Source organism: Schistocerca americana, chromosome 1 (genome assembly GCF_021461395.2).
Source record: "Schistocerca americana isolate TAMUIC-IGC-003095 chromosome 1, iqSchAmer2.1, whole genome shotgun sequence".
NCBI classification, from domain to species: Eukaryota; Metazoa; Arthropoda; class Insecta; order Orthoptera; family Acrididae; genus Schistocerca; species Schistocerca americana.
The window spans coordinates 438,403,853-438,422,262 of NC_060119.1; the positions used below are offsets into that span (position 1 = coordinate 438,403,853).

At 39.8% G+C, this 18,410-nt stretch overlaps 1 protein-coding gene across 1 annotated transcript in view; it reads right to left on the reverse strand.

The window, feature by feature from the left end:
* The window catches only part of LOC124559509 (myosin-16-like), a 52,270-nt gene that overhangs the window by 11,507 nt on the left and 22,353 nt on the right, over positions 1–18,410 (reverse strand). Inside the window, exon 4 of the mRNA XM_047130912.1 lies at positions 16,094–16,576. Coding sequence (XP_046986868.1) covers positions 16,094–16,576 — 483 coding nt within the window. The remainder of the gene's footprint in view (positions 1–16,093; positions 16,577–18,410) is intronic.

Sequence of the window (18,410 nt, forward strand, 5' to 3'; positions counted from 1 at the left end):
GGTCCATAGACATACACACTACTTAATCTAACTTATTCTAAGGACAACCAACGCACACACACCCATGTCTGAGGGAGGACTTGAACCTCCAATGGGAGGAGCCATGTGAACTGTGACAAGGCAACTTAGACAAAGCGTCTAACCCTCATGGCTGGCCACTAATGTATGAACAACCGTTTGAGGTAATGAGGATACCAAATACAGGAGAATATCTTTTAGGACATCCTGAAACAAGAAATATAAAGGGATTATATCCCTATCATGGTTTAAAAAAGTTTCATTCCTGAAGGAACAAAGAAATAGCAGAGAAAGAAATTAATTTAACCAAGAATAATATAAGTATAGGAAATTTTCTTTATAATTTCATATAAGCATATGATGGTACAATAGAAATGCATAAGAGATGATTCACAAGGATTATTTAATTAGATATGTTTTGTTTCAGCAACATGGTTTTAGTTTTATGAAGGAAAATTTAATTATGATGTTTCTTAATTTCATTTAAGACTATAGTCATTAGTGGATATCTGTTTCAGTTTTTTATGAAAATGTTAGCATTAGGTATTACTCATGCAAACAAAGTTTTCATTCAGCACAGTGACTGACTCATGCAAACAAAGTTTTCATTCAGCACATTGACTGATGGGAGCGACTGTAAATGGGAAATGCCTTTACAGTTACTCCCATCAGCCACTGCACCGAGTGTCAACTTTGTTTGCACATTTAATACATGAGAATATTCACATCAAGAGCAAATGACTACATGTATTCAAGGCAACAGCATATAACAAAAGATGATTAAATAGTTTAAAGACAAAAGTCAGTACACTTGGTGGGGTTTTTACGAAATTTGGTTGAGATGGATTACAAATGAGGATATTGGGAAGGACCATTCTGAACAGGTTCGGCAAGAAATGTATGATCATTGTGGGGTGTTTGAAATTAAATTGTTAAGAGTAAGAGCTATGACAACATATTAAGAGAACCAACTGAGATGAATTTATGTAGCTTTGGGAGTAGTAAATAAATTTGTAATTGAATATGATAGAAGCTAGAGTCAGTTTTGAAGACTGGCAGAAGTACAGTTTAGTGATGTATACTGTGAACAACAATGAACTTCCAATGAAGTGCTGTGTATTGCCAGTTGCAAAATAAGTTATGAACACATGCTGGTGCAGTGTTATAAATAGGAACTAGTGATGAGGTGCAAGAGTGATTATCTGTGTGCTAAAGAGCAAAGATATACTAAGCAGCACCTACAATAACAATTATTGGCCTTCATTAAAATAGTATGTGATGACACTAACAGGAATTATCACCATAGTTTACCATGGACAATGTGAGTGTATTGATATGGTATTCTGATATTCATAAATGACTATGTAAAGGCAAAACTGATAAATATGATGAAAGATTACTCAAATTCTGAGTAATAAAGTTGTGTACTATTTCTTCCAAATCTCTGAATTCAGATCAGTAGAGTGAGAATGAAAATTATATGTGCTAACCCATTCTCTCACAGCACTTTTCCATCAGTAATGATTAGCATTGATACATGTTCTGGGGTATGTTACATGTTTACACATCATCGCCCTGTGAATGGCGATATGAGAGTCTTGTAGTGATGTTGGGTGTCAGCCAAAACAGATGTCAGTTAATCAGCTGATCGGCCAGCACATGTCAACAGAGTTCATGTGCTGACCACCAGGAGTACTGTTAGATGATTTCTCCTTGTTGCAGCGCATGCTCCATGAATTTAATAACTTGATTTAACTTTTTTTAGTATTACTGTTACTGTTACTGATTTCCTCTCTTAGTTACCAAAAACACTGGTAATATTCGTTGCACTGGAAATGTTCCATAATATTTTTCCTGCTGTTATGTTAACTTAAAATAAACTTCTCGTCTAAATAATGTGTTGAACAGAATTATGCTTCGAGGGTATCTTATTCTCACTGTGGACAAGAACGTGATAATGAGATCGCAAGTACAACACACACAACTTGTGACAGTGGTGACCAAAACATGATCACAGTTAGAGAGAAAATAAATCAGCAGCACAAATGGGTAGCAGCAAACGTCAAGAATCATAAATTGGAGTGGAGACAGACCTGCCAACCATATCAAGACTGGCCGTGTGGCTACTGCTGTTTTGACCCCGCAACCCAGCATTATGGTTTGCTCAGGCAGTAGCAAGTTTCCTCTGCACCAGAGTGACTGCCAATTCCATTACATTTGCACTGTTGGTCAGTCAGCTAAACCACCACTATGCAGCTGAAGTTCAAGGTATTATAACTTCACCTCCGAACTTGGAATCAGGCACGAAATCAAAGACTGAATTAATACAAAGGGTGTCCACTTCGCAGGAAGATTGAGTGCAGCAGGTGTCACACAAGAGGATGTCAGTGACAGAAAACTATTGCAGTATATCTGTCAGTTAAGAAGCTGATGAGATTCTGTACGAGAAGGAATTAAAAAAGTTAAAACCAGGATTAGAACCTTTCGGCTTACTCAAGAAGATGGATGAAATTATCCATGTTTTCAAAATTGTTTTCCGATCTGGAATTCTGATATTGTGCAACTACAGTATCGATTAAGACACCTAGTTGTGGAAAGTATAAGACAAATGGATTTTCCCATTCCTCAGATGAAGATTGGATGGATCAGGTCCATATTTGAGTTCAAAATGAATCTGGAGAAATTCAACTAATTGGATGGATCAGGTCCATATTTGAGTTCAAAAATGAATCTGGAGAAATTCGTCTAACCCTTCTCTTCCGGGAATCTTTAATAGTTGACCATTCCTTAGACGAATTTCGATTGTTTCATGCCACAACCCTGAGTACCTGTTCCTGAGGTCCCCTCTGGTCTCTCAAATCCATTATGTCTCCTGTCCGGTACACCAATGCGACAACTGTCCTCCGTGCTGTGTCCCATGTTCCTGTTTGATCAGTTTCACCGCAGTTCAGTAAGACATCGATGAAGAAAATTTTTCAGAAGATTGTAAAAATTTTCATGTGTAAAGATTTTTTTTGGCTATGAGGCAGATTTTATCTTTCCTATGAATTCTAGAATATCTGTCAAATTTCTAAATTATTCTGTCTTTCCTATCATCTGTGATACCTAGTTGGGGTCTAAGCCTCAAGGTGTGTATATCTCCATACCAAAATTAGTTAATTATCACAGCACAGTATAGATATTACAAGACATTGATCACTCAGAGGTCGTAATTCGTTGAGAGATTATCTCCGAATTAATAAACTTTAATTTGCTAGATTGTTGGACCTATCACCCAGACTCATCAAACAACACAGCACACAGCTGAGTCAAATGATCTGCGTAGTGAGTAAATGTTTTAGAGATTTCAGGTGGAGCAGATGACGATGAGTAATTTCCGCAAGATTGCTACTGCGTAATGCATCTCTTGTTCTCCTGTGGTATTTAAAATGAAACATTTACATTTTTCAGGTTTTCAGGAGAGTAAAGATAAAATTAAATAAGGAACTAAGCTAAACCAACTGAAACCAATAACTAAACCAATAATTAATATAAAAGCACGCATAACAAATATCAATTTATAATAATAAATAAATAAACAATAGTTTTAATTAACTAACCAATAGTAATACATTAAAATTGGGCCACAGTGGTTTGCATATAGCTCCAAAAAGGAGGTTACATGTTGCCACACTCACTATAACTTAATGGGCTCCAAGAAGTGGATACTCCATTCTCAGGATGTGAGAAAGTGAGGCAATTGCTGAATAATGTTGCGCTCAAGTACGGTATCAATCTTGCCTAGTAGTCCATAGGGATCACAGGAGCATGCAATGCTGCTTTATAGACTCACAAAACTGACTCATCATCAAAATCTTCATGGGTTATGTACCTATCTGGAGCACTACAAAAGCCATTAAGTTCTGATAATGAAGTAACTTGAACATAAACATTAACACCAGAAGAACATTAAATTGCTGCACCAATCTTGTGGACAGCTTGGCATCAATGTGGGAAGTGCCAGGAGTTTTTGATGTTTCCCGTTGCATGCTTTAGGGCAAAACCCATGTGCAGCAGCAAAGAGGTGTATTGCAGAGAAAACTTTTGTCCTTGAGTGTGTAAATTTCATGATGTGGCTTTTTTCCAGGTGACACATCAGCTGCTACAGTGTGAGATCATCTGCTAGAACACATGAGCTGTAGGCACAAATGACTAGTACTGTGTTACCACAAAACATTATGCTATGTCCGCGAACCTAACTGAATCATGCTCGCCCTGCCATCGCTAAGCCCAGCGGCACATGCGCGGTGGTCAGCCTTAGCTTCCCATCGCAGCTGCCAGAAGTTCATGGCATTGTCTCGGGCTAAAGACATCACACCATTCAATAGTTCTTACCTGCAGCTCCCTCTATGATCACAAGATATAACGGGAGCACAGACCCGATGCATGGCCACTCGCTCTTGCTCACTAGCTGTGTTAATATCGAAGTGTTATTGTATAGATCTTATATTACAAACTTGGGCTTAGAACTTAGTTACGATTTGGATTGTACTGTGGATTTGTGAATTGTATTGTGAACTTAATTACGTAGCTACTTGCTATGAGAGCAATAGACGGTGCCTGCTTCAGTGAGGAGAATAAAGATAAATAATCTTCCTGATCGCTGGCACCTTACTTTGAGGCCAATCTTTTCTCAGCCATCAGATCTTGTGTCACATCCCGGTCACATCCTGCTACCAATTCTAACATATGTTTGCTACTCCAGGCAGACATAAAAGTGGTGATGAGGCTATTTCATTTAGCAGTGTCATGGGCGGACTTTGCTTCCCAATGCCGCTATCACCTCCTCATGCCAGATCATACTCCACTTCATGCACCATTTCCTCATTGCTTGTGCCTAACCAGGTTTAACTCTATTTGTTGTGGACTTTTCTGCTTGCAGAGTGGAGAACTTTTTATCTTTGTTTTGTTTGTTATCAACTTGTGAGGCGCGATTGACTTTAACTAATATGGCAGATCCATCGCCTCCACACTTTGGTCCTACCACTACGGCACAAGCATCTGCTGCTCCGGCGGTTATGCGTGAACAAATATGGGTTTTGTGGATGCAGCAGATGACACAGCTCTTCATTGGCATATAGCAGCTGGTTGCACCGCAGAGGCAACCGACCTCCCCAGCTGCAGTCAGCCCAACCAATTGGCTGACCTGCACGCCGCCATTCTGTGAATTCAGGGAGGAAACTGAAACTTGGAATGAATACCTCGCTCTCTTCAAGGCACATGTCCCAGCTCACCAACATCCAGGTCAGCTTAAATTTGCATTCTTGTTGGCTTCTGTGGATGTTAATGTGTATCGTTTGTTGGAGAAACTCTTCCCCATCACCCACCCAAAATCATTAGCCTACAACCAGTGTGTTCAGGCCCTGTGTACATACTTTGACTCACAAACTTTAGTCACTGTGGTTAGATTCCGTTTTTTTTGCTTCCGTCGACAGCAAGGTCAAACTTATAAACAATGGGTGGCGGAATTGAAAGGTTTAACCCATGATTGTAAAGTTGCAAGCGACTATGGAACATCGTTTGCTGATGCCATGATTCGTGATGCAATCACTCAAAGTGTGCTGGATGTTCATGTTTGGGAGCAACTCCTATGGATCCCAGATCCCTCCCTTGATCAGGTACTGGTTATACTAGAGAGCAGAGACGCATGTGAGAATGCACAAAATAGTTTTGAAGTGCCTACAATTTGTCATATGTCTGACAGTCCTAGTTTGCAATGGACCAACCACTGTAAGGACAAGTCGCCACACACTCCGCGTGTTCCCAAACAGCAGGGCGGAAGTGACTGGCATTTCCATCAACTGCCTTCGCTACGGAATAAACAGGTTGCTTCCTCCTGGACGCCATTGAAATCTTGTCCTAAGTACAATGTTCGTCACCTCCGCAAAAACTGTCCCTCATGAAATTACTCTTGTTACAAATGTGGAAAGACTGGACATGTGCAGTCCATATGCCAGCAGCTGAAACAAAATACTTTGGCATCTAGAACGTCTGACCATGCTCCGTCTGTTAATGCTATTGCCTCTAGTGCAGACAGTGTTTCGCACAGTGTTGTTGCAAGTGATTTGTGGAGTGGTGTGTATGTCATTCATGGTGGTAGTGTTTTGCCACCCTCTGTGCACCAGCAGGCTACCAAACTGTACATAGACTTGTTTATTGCTACCCATCATGTGACGTTTCAACTTGATACCAGTGCTTCCATGACACTTATCAACAGTAATGTGTATGCACTTATTGGAAAGCCTAAACTTGCCATGCCCTCTTCTACACTCACAGCATATAGTGGCGAGCATATCTCTGTACTTGGCATGTGCAGCCTGCCAGCAACATATCATGACGTGACCAGGACAGTTCAGTTCCATGTAGTGGCCACACCCTCATGCGAAAACATTTTCAGACCTGACAATTTTGATTTGTTCGGCCTAAGCATACAGAACAATGTCTTAGCAATCAGTGCCCTTCCTACTCTAGACGCTGTGGTCCCCCTCTGTGAGGAGTTTCCTGAACTGTTTAGCAGTGGTTGGGCTGCGTACGTGATTATGTTGCACACATCACCCTCAAGGAAAACGCCCAGCCACATTTTTGCAAAGGCAGAGCAGTGCCTCATGCATTACGTGACCAAGTAGCAGACAAACTCAATTCTTTGCAAACTGCAGGAGTCCTTGCACCAGTTAATGCTAGTCAGTGGACCTCCCCATTAGTTGCGCTTAAAAAGCCGAATGATTCTTTACGTCTTTGTGTGGATTTCAAGAGTACTGTGAATCCACAAATTATTGTTGATAGCTATCCTCTCCCATGCCCTGAGGAATTAATGGACAAATTAGGTATGGCAAGATATTATTCCAAGATAGACTTGTGGGATGCGTACTTGCAGATTCCATTAGATGAAGCATCCCAAAACATTTTCATGATTAATACTCACTTGGGTCTCTTCAAATATTTGCTTCTCCCCTTTAGCAGTTCATCTGCTCCTGCTATTTTTCAGTGTTACTTATCAAAACTGACTGCCAAGGTTCTGTTTCGTTCAAATTACTTGGACAACATCATCATTGCCGGTCATACTCTGAATGAACATTTGCAGACTTTGTGTCACCTCTTTACAGTGTTGTTGGAGGCAGGACTAAAAGTGAACAGATATAAATGTGTGTTTTTCTGAACATAAATTGAATATATGGGACATGTAATCAATGCACAAAGTGTCCATCCCTTACGGTCACATCTTCGTGCCATTGCCAACCTTCCTTCTCCTAAAAATTTGTCGGAATTACAATCTGTGTTGGATAAAATAACGTGTTATCATAGGTTCATTCCTAATGTAGTACAAGTTGCTGCACCATTGCACCAATTATGTCAGCGCAACATTCCATTTGTATGGACGGCCGAATGCCAAGAGGTGTTCCAGAAACAGAAAAACGCGCTATTGAGTGATCGTTGCTTGTCCACTTTGATCCCTCCAAACCAGTTGTGCTTGCTGTGGATGCTTCGTACTATGGCTTAGGTGCTGTGTTGTCCCACCGTGTTTTTGACAACGATAAAAGGCAACACAAGAGGCTACCACATGCGTTTGCTTTTGAAAATAGACAGACAGAAGTGAGCACATTTCAGCAAAGGACAAAGATGCAGTATCCTTCAAAGGAGGCAATTGTGTCAACAACTGATACATTTGAGGTGAAATCCAGTAAAGGAACAGAGACTTACATGGTTGTTCATCCATGACATGAAATGCCAAGAAGTGCTGTCGAAGACGTTTTTCATGATCAGACCAGTCTTCCACCATCTCGTCATAAGGAGGAAAAGGAGGTATAGCCAACGACAAGAAATGCCCTGCATTTGACGCCGCGATGAAGTCGTGAATCGCCGCTGTTAGAAGTGTTTGCTGTTCAAGGAGATTTTGCAATAGTTGCTCGACAGTAGCCATGGAAACCTGTGGGTCAACGGTGAAAAGGAAAAATCCACTACCTCGTCACCAATTGTTATAACATCAAGTTTAACACATATGCAATAAGACAGACAGGATGTTGTGGACTACTTCTAGTGGGGTTTCATGCAAAGCTTAGTTTACAAGACTCCTGTAGAGATAAAGTGAGATCTGCTAGCATGAGTTCTGGCGACTATGCTAGAAACTTAAGAGACAACAAGTAGGATGAAGAGTGTTACCAGAAGATGCTTTGCCACACATGCATTGTTCTGACACAAGCTGCTGTTGCAATGCATCAGTATTGTTCTATATGTACAGTGTGCTGAGTTCTTTTTGTTTTGGAATAATGCAAACATGTAATGTTTAAGTGTTAATACAAACAAATGGGGCTCATTACGTTTCCTTTCAAATTGTTACCTAATAATTATACAGTATCACACTTAATTCAGTTCATCAAGCAGAAATAGGTGAGTTATACATCTAAACTGAAACCGTTGTAGAATGCGAATGGTACATTTCCAGGCATGGCTTCCTATTTAAAAAAATTATGTACTCACTCCCCCCTTCAAGTTGTAGAAGTTTGTAATGGGAATTTCTGAACACCCTGTATAAACAAGTATGAAATTTGAGCTGTATAAACATGACACAAAAGGATTTGTATACCACTGAAATACTTTTTCTAATGTGTATATTCACCAACTCAGTATAAGATCTACATCACCTGTTCTGAAATAATAGTGTTGTTGTGCCAAGTATTCTTTGTACTTCAAGATAATATTTCTGTTTAGCTATATGTTCTCTGCAGCTTGTAGTTTCTTGACAACATCTCTCTGTACAAAGTATAACAATTTACATGTGATGTATTACAAGAGAGAAAGGAGCCTATGACCACAGGAGGCAGTCTATTTTGTCGTTTTATCTTCACATTTAGATATACACTTAGTTTTTAGTCAAAACCTCTATAAAACCATGTTCTGAAATAGTGTTCTTGATTCTTCACTACACAGGTTACTTCAAAGCCATAACACAACGCTCACATATCATACTAACAAACTGATAGAGTGACCTTGTGTCTGGGGCTGTCTGAACAAATTCCTGCCTGCATACTATTAGCCACTGATATATTGAAAGAAACTCTTCATGTCAGAATAAGTAACCCTTTATTGGTTATTGGTAATGACATATGTTAGATTGAGGCATTTTACATGGAAGTAGAATCAATCTGACAACTAGAATAGACACTAGTCAAAAATCATTTCCACAACTAATAAACAATGGAATAAAAGACTATTCTAAAAGTAAGCACACAAGCATAATAGAATACAATGACTCTAGTGCCTGGTGTGGAAGCACTTCGAAAGCATTACAAAATTATGCACGAGAACAGCACTACTTGCACTGGAGCCCCTGCTGGGAAAGTGAAGTGGTGTCCAAAAATGTTGTATGGTAATGGATGCTACAACCCAATTGTGTTGTTTCTCCAGTGGGCTTCTTCATGTCAACAGTTGTTGGAACCCTTGGTGACAAAGCAGTTGTAACTGAGTTGCAATTGTGCTGTGTTGACCTCATTTTGTATTAACGATAATTAAAGCATGAAGCCCCATCATTGCACTGCTCTATGTAGTCCAGAGTATAACATAGTTGCAACAGGTGTTTGACACCATCAGAGCATAGTGTTATGTGTGAGCACTTGAGATGGATTTTGTATACATATGTAGGACTGGCGACATGCCTACAGTTACCAAGGCTGGGTGTGGGAGATGTGTTCTGTCAATGAACAAATAAAATTACCATCTGTCAAGTTATGTAGCTGCAAGAACCATGTACCCAAAACTCCCTTGGCAGCCATAACATTTCACCATACATCAGTTTGGCAGCTGAAGCATCAAAATCTGGGTTGTGTTTCTTGGACCAAGCAAAAGCATTAGGAGGGCTGTTTTTCTCAACTTGTATCATGGTAAATCAGGGTTGCTTTCAACGATCGGTGGCAGCATTCTGTCATCTCACTGCTTGTGGGGTGATAGCTCATCTTTCTATGAAACACAGTGTCACATAATTTAGTCAACCATATAAATAGTCTGTACTCAAATTGTTGTCTGCAATCTGTCACGACATGTGAAGGATAGCCACAATATGACACATCCAACAAGAAACAAAGGCATAAGCTAAGGTCTCTGCTGAGATGTTGTCTACTCATGCAGTTTCTGGCCAGTAGGCAAAGCAGTCTATCATTGTTAATAAATAACATTTGCCTTTCAATGCAGGTAAGGAGCTGACAATAACAATACAAACATGTGCAAATCAAACTGTTTTACCTGGAAAGTTATCCACTGGCACATGCACATGTCTGTTGGCTATGTTGAGATGCCATTTAATACATGGCCGTGCCCAGTCTCAGCAATGTTTCTTGACTTCTGGCCATGTAAAACCAATTGTAGGAGAAGTGGAAAATGTATGGCAGAAGAAAAATAAAGAGTTAAAAAACGCAGCAATAGATGGTACTGTAAGACACAAATGTCAAATGACTCATACAACAATGCCTAACGTGTACACATTTGATGTTAAACAAATTGTACTTATCAGTGTGCATGGCTGTACAAGTGTGATACTGTTAGTTACATAAGCCCATCCACCATGGCAAGATCATATCACATCGGATGGGAAAAATTTGTTTTTAATTGTTCTGAGGCCCAAAACTGCATAAAAAGCATCACTCACATCAGTTTTTAATTGTCCTGTGGCCAAAACCCACATAAAAATCATCAATCACATTGGTTTTTAATTGTCCTGAGGCCAAAAACCACATAAAAAGCATCAACCAAAATCAAATCGGATTATTAATTTCCATGTGAGTGGTGCAAATCATGTTCAGTATGCTGTCCACCATATTCTGCAACAAGTTTAAATCAAGAAACAGTATGTTCTACAACTGATTGAAGTGTTTTCAGGGTCATGTTCAGAATGTGTTGTGCAATGCATGCCTTCTATGCAACTAAGTTTGCAGTCGGAACACTGATAGTCCTACAGCCAGAAGTCACACGGATTAAGATCAGGTGATTGGGATGACCAGGCTGTAGGGAAATGGAGGCTGATTATTCTAGCACTTCTGAAATTGCACTTCAGCAGCTGCTTAACTGGATTTGCAATGTGTGGAGATGTGCCATCTTGCATAAAAATGATCCCATCTACAGATCCATGCTATTGGAGAGCTGGAATGCTGTGGTTGCACAAAAGACACTCATAGCACTCACCAGTGATGGTACAGGTAACAGGACCAGAAGCACTTGCCTCTTAAAAAAAATATGGCCCTGTGATAAACGATGCCATAAACCTGCACCACACAGTGAACTTTCCAGGATGAAGTGCTACTAGTTGATATGTGTGTGAATTTTCCATTGCACATGTTTAACAATTCTGTGTATTGACATACCCTGCCAGATGGAAGTGGGATTTGCCCGACCACAAAATCTTCCACAGCCCATCATTGTCCAGTTCCATATGAGCAAGAAATTCTAAAATGAAGGTCTCTCTTGCTGGCAGGTCAACAGGAAACAACACATACACAAGGGTAATTTTGGATGGCTACACAGTGCATGGGGTATGTCCAATGTTCAGGCAATTCTCCATGCACTACACATTTGCACACCTCCACTTGTCACCTCCTGCATTGCTATTGCCACTGCTTCCACTGACTTCAAATCAATTCGTTTCCTCCCTCCACCAGGTTGCACACCAAAAGAACCTGTCTTTTCGAATTTCTGAATCATTTTATCCAGACCCACAGCAGTCATTGGAACAACGCCTTTTTCCAAACCCTTCAATGACCGGAACTTACGCAGAGTGACGTGAGCACAGTCATCAGTCTTGTAATACAGCTTTACAAGCAGAGCATGATCCTGCATTGAGACAGTCATGGCAAATGTCACAGACATGAAAGGAGGAAAAGTCATGTACCTGGCGTGTTTATACCAACTTCAATGGATCGTGCGCATGGCAGGTGTTTTTCTGACACATACAGCACCATCTATTGATCAATTTTCACACTGTTTTCTTCTTCTGCTATACGTTTTCCCCCTCCTCTGATAATATTCCATTGCTATTTGACGTCATTCTGACCAGTGGTGTTATTTCTACAGCATTTTGAAAGTTTAACTTTAATTACAGTTACCCAGTATATTATCAAAAGCAAATCTCCTGAATTTCATTGACAGGAAAGAACAAGGTTTGCCACTGGACACATTGCAGTACAACTTTGCATGAGTGCCAGGAATTTCTGCTATCAAAAGTTTGATTGATGATTTGGAGTCTTTAACCAGCCACTATATTGTTTCATAAATGTGTTTTATATCTGTGCTGAACTGAGAAAGGTAGACCAACTTGCCATGCTGACGAACTGTTGGAAGGCACATAGGAGTGGCTTATGTTTGGGAATTGTGTGTCCTCCAGCTGAGATTGGAAATATTTAATGGTTTCATAGATTGCTAAAAGCTCTCTGTTGTAGGCACTACATTTCTGTTGAGGCAGAGACAGCTTGTGTGAGAAGAATACTAGCAGCTGCTATGCTCAATCACAAAGTTGTTTCAACACTGTTCTGATTGCCACTTGACTCGCATCAACTACCAATGCCAGTGGTGCACTCAGTTCTGTCTGCATGAGTAAAGCCAGATCCACTATACTCCACTTGGCTGCTTTGAAATCTGAGATCATCCCATCAATCCACAAAACTGGTGTGTTTACCTTGCTCTTCGGGACAGTGAGTGCTGCTGTTAATGGTGCTTGGAACTCATTCATTAGAGGTAGATGTCAGCAATAGAAAGTGAAGACACCAACATATGATGCAGTTCTTTGGTGATCTGTAGCCATGTCTTCTGACGGCAAGGGTAGCGAGCTCGACAACATGATCCAGTGGCCAAAACATCAACTTGTGCCTGGCTGAAGACACGCTTGGCAGTACTTAGGATGACACCATATCCTTCCAATGTTCTGAACACTTCGGTAAGATGTTGATGACGTTAAGACACACTTGGCAGTACTTAGGATGACACCATACCCTTCCAATGTTCTGAACACTTCAGTAAGATGTTGATGACGTTGCTCCAGAGAGGTGGAGAGCATAAAAATGTCATTGAGATAAGCAAAGCAGAAATTTAGGGCTTGTTGCACATAATAAATGAACCTTTGCCTTATTTGCACTGCATTTTGTGGGCCCAACATCACGGACCATCTCTTGAAAAGGTCAAAAAGAGTGATAGTGGCTGTCTTTTGTATGTTTGCTCCCACCATAAGAATCTGCATTTATACCTTTGGACAATCTAAAACACTGAATACAATCATGCCACATAATGCATAACTACAGTCTTGAAGCAAAGGTATGGGGTATTGATTGGGGTCACTTCTAGCTTTTACGGTCCAATAATCACACAAAAGCACCATGTGCCATTCTTTTTTGGTACCAAGTGTAGTGGAGATGATTAGGGGCTACTCAGTGGCCACATCATCCCTTCACAAATCATGATATCAAATCCCACTTTCGCTATGGCAATTCAATCTGGTGACAAGTGACAATGTTTGCGGGAGGCTAATGGTCCTTCTGATTCACCGTGTCATGGGGTATCTCCTTTGTTGCTCCTGGAGGTCTTGTCAGTCTGTTAATCTCTTCAATAAGTCAGCATACTTGCCACATATATCTTGCACAAGTTTAACCATGAGAACTGTCACATCTCAATGAAAACCTACAGTTGTCAACACAATGACACCATCAAAAAGCTGTGTATTCACCATGTCAGGAAGCAGTTGATAATGTGTCAAAAAATCTGCACCTATTGTAGGTTTTGACATGTCTGCAGCCATAAAATCCCATGTGAAGTTATGCCCTATTCAAAAATTCTGACTGATCTACTCTGTATGTCAATATAATTGAATTGTTGGCAGTAGTCAAACAGAACAGGGAGTGGAGCTGCTTGCTGTGCAGTTTTGTGTGTGGGAACACATGTATGTCAGAATCAGTATCTACGAGATATTTCTGCCCAGACTTACGCCCACTGATGAAGGTGCTGAGATGACAGCCAGCAATTGGTCAGTGCACTTACATCTGATTACTACCAACATTTGGGGGTGAGCAGGGCACTGTATTCATGCTTTGCCATGTCCCGAGATCTCCTGTGATACCAGCAAATTGCAGGCTTGTCAGTACCTGACATCAAGGAACTGGTAGACAGAAGGGTAAAGACATGTCAGGCCTATATAGAATTCTGGTCTGTGAAAGTTGTTTCTTTATCTCATCAAATGCTTTTTGACAATCAGATGACCAATCCCAGACAGTATTTTTCTTTAATAGATCACATAAACAAGAAGCGTTCATAGCTTGAGTACTGGCATACTTTCTGTAAAATCCAGCAAGACCAAAAAAAGATTTTAATTGTTTCTTATTTTTAGGAACAGGAGCCTTCTCTATAGCTTCAATTTTTTCTCTGTCAGGTTCAATCCCCTTTTCCGAAATAATGTGTCCCAAAAATTTCAATTCACTTACCCCAAATTTACATTTTTTCTAACTTTAACACACCTGTGTTGGCAATTCAAAATGTTCTTCCCATGTTTTTCCAGAAATCAAAATATCATCTACATATACAGTAAGTTTAGACAGTAGTTCATCCCCCAAAACAAGATCTAATGCTCTAATAAACTCAGCAACAGAAACAGTTAGTCCAAATAGTGCAACGCAGTAATGATAACTTTTTCCCCCCATACAAAAATGCAGTGTACTTTCTAGAATATATTTCTAAAGAAATTTGGTGAAAGCCTGAAGTTAAGTCTAAGCTGCTCATGAATTTCACACATTCAAATTTATGTAACAGTTCATCTATGTTTTCTGGATGATCATTTTCTCTTTTCAAAAGTTTGTTAAGGTGTCTAGAATCAAGTACAAGTCCACACCCCCTCCACATTTGGAAACCACAACCAAAGGATTATTATGATCACTGTTACTTCTTCCATTTTTTGTATCTCACTCTCACCCTTTTTTTTTTTTTTTTTGCAAAAGGAATACTATAAGGCTTGAGAAAAAAAGGTTCATGATTTTTAAGGTGTAAAGTGCATTGATAATTCTTGACTCTTCCAGGTTTTTCATTGAAAACATCTTGAAATTCCCACAATAAATTTTCCAACTGTCTCTATTGTTCACTGTCCAAATTAATTGCTTCCTCTACTTTGCTTTTAACTAGGTTTTCATAATTTTGACCGGAAAAATTTAGCTCAGGCTTGTCATCATAACAGTACAAATTCTCTTCATAGTCTATGATTTTCCTGACATGATTGCAACAGTGTATAATAAACAGTTGTGTACACACAGTAATATTGCTTTTCGGTTCACACACAATTAACTTCACCTCACTCCAGTTAAATGCAGCACTTACCTTTAACACCCAGTCCATGCCAAACACTATGTTCTCTTCTAAACTTGGAATAACAAGACAACCCTGCTCAAATTTTACTTCTTCTATTTCAAATGATAAAAATACTTTACTTTTGATGACTTTACTGTGTTTGCCTGTAGCTCCTCTTATCTTTACTCCCATCACAGGGGCCTCAACAAAATCAACACTCTTTAATTTTATTTCTGAATTTTTCTGAAATGGCTGAAATAGGACCCCCTGTATCAATGAGACATTTACCCTCCCAAATGTTTACTTTACCTTTAATGTATGAAGACCCTAATTCACATTCTTCTACTTTTTCTTTTAATGGCTCATGTAACAGGTCATTTTCAATTTCTCTAAAATTAACCTCATTATTTTCACGATCAGTTTTTAATAGCTTCACACACACATTGACATTTTCATTAACATCATCTATGGATACAACTGGTTGAGCATACAACAGCAATTCATTACATTTTACTCTTTGCCACCAGTGAGGATATAACCTTCTACAAATTTTAGCTAAATAGTTCCAAAACTCTTCCCTATCTGTTTTGTAATAGCAACTGTTCCATAATATTTTTAAAAATTTTTCACCTTTTCCTTCAGAACTTGTATGTGGGTTTAAATACTTCATACTATTAGCTGGCACAACATTTCAGTCCTCTGCTACATTACATTGGTTACACTGGCTTAACTTTACCTGTTCTTCAGATGCATGAGTGTCCACTTCCTCATTACTAACCACACTTACCTCATCATAATGCTCACAGTTATCAACTTCATTATCACATAGATTTACTAATTCACTTGAAATAATCTTGACGAATACCTGATACTCACCAACAGCATTAATCTCACCATCACTTACCTCCGTACAACTCCCAACAACCTCATTAGTTTTCGTATTTTTATCAAAATCTAAACTTTCCTCATCATGCATCCTATCCACAGTCAAATTAAGTTCCATCTCTCTCTCTTCACATAACTTTTCATTTTCATTAAATAACTTATTCAAATCATAGCTGTAATGTTTGTCAGATACTTCAGAATTATATAGATTTTCATTCTCTACCCAATTATAAAATTCTGGCACAATTGCAATATCCTCATCTGGCTTGTTCTCAGAAGTAGTTACCTTATTCCTTTCAACATGATTATTTTCTCTTATCGTATCCCAAAATTTCTGATCAAAATTAAAAGTATTAATTTGGTGTTGAAAATGAGTGTATGTTATTCGTGGTGTGTATTTGTTTTGTCTTTCACTGGTTTTATTATAATAATTAGTTACATTTATCCTTCTTCCTCTATCTGTAAATTCACAGTTGTTATTGTAGGTCCTATTGTGATTAAATTTTCTTGCCCCAAAACTGCCGACCCTCATTGAGGTTGTCTACATCTACATCTACATCTACATCTACATTGATACTCCGCAAGCCGCCCAACGGTGTGTGGCGGAGGGCACCTTACGTGCCACTGTCATTACCTCCCTTTCCTGTTCCAGTCGCGTATGGTTCGCGGGAAGAACGACTGTCTGAAAGCCTCCGTGCGCGCTCTAATCTCTCTAATTTTACATTCGTGATCTCCTCAGGAAGTATAAGTAGGGGGAAGCAATATATTCGATACCTCATCCAGAAACGCATCCTCTCGAAACCTGGCGAGCAAGCTACACCGCGATGCAGAGCGCCTCTCTTGCAGAGTCTGCCACTTGAGTTTATTAAACATCTCCGTAACGCTATCACGGTTACCAAATAACCCAGTGACGAAACGCGCCGCTCTTCTTTGGATCTTCTCTATCTCCTCCGTCAACCCGACCTGGTACGGATCCCACACTGATGAGCAATACTCAAGTATAGGTCGAACGAGTGTTTTGTAAGCCACCTCCTTTGTTGATGGACTACATTTTCTAAGCACTCTCCCAATGAATCTCAACCTGGTACCCGCCTTACCAACAATTAGTTTTATATGATCATTCCACTTCAAATCGTTCCGTACGCATACTCCCAGATATTTTACTGAAGTAACTGCTACCAGTGTTTGTTCCGCTATCATATAATCATACAATAAAGGATCCTTCTTTCTATGTATTCGCAATACATTACATTTGTCTATGTTAAGGGTCAGTTGCCACTCCCTGCACCAAGTGCCTATCCGCTGCAGATCTTCCTGTATTTCGCTACAATTTTCTAATGCAGCAACTTCTCTGTATACTACAGCATCATCCGCGAAAAGCCGCATGGAACTTCCGACACTATCTACTAAGTCATTTATATATATTGTGAAAAGCAATGGTCCCATAACACTCCCCTGTGGCACGCCAGAGGTTACTTTAACGTCTGTAGACGTCTCTCCATTGATAACAACATGCTGTGTTCTGTTTGCCAAAAACTCCTCAATCCAGCCACACAGCTGGTCTGATATTCCGTAGGCTCTTACTTTGCTTATCAGGCGACAGTGCGGAACTGTATCGAACGCCTTCCGGAAGTCAAGAAAAATAGCATCTACCTGGGAGCCTGTATCTAATATTTTCTGGGTCTCATGAACAAATAAGGCGAGTTGGGTCTCACACGATCGCTGTTTCCGGAATCCATGTTGATTCCTACATAGTAGATTCTGGGTTTCCAGAAATGACATGATACGCGAGCAAAAAACATGTTCTAAAATTCTACAAGAGATCGACGTAAGAGATATAGGTCTATAGTTTTGCGCATCTGCTCGACGACCCTTCTTGAAGACTGGGACTATCTGTGCTCTTTTCCAATCATTTGGAACCCTCCGTTCCTCTAGAGACTTGCGGTACACGGCTGTTAGAAGGGGGGCAAGTTTTCCTGCCTGTTTTCAGTGTTGTTTGATCTCCAATTTTGTTCCTCCCTGTTTCTGTCATCCCACCTGTTTCTATTTCCAAAATTTCTTTTCCCTGTCTCTGTCATTACCATTATGATCCCTATTGTTTCCCCTGTGTTGTTCATGTCTATTGTCTCTGTATTCTCTCCTCTCTCCATACCTGTTTGAATACCACC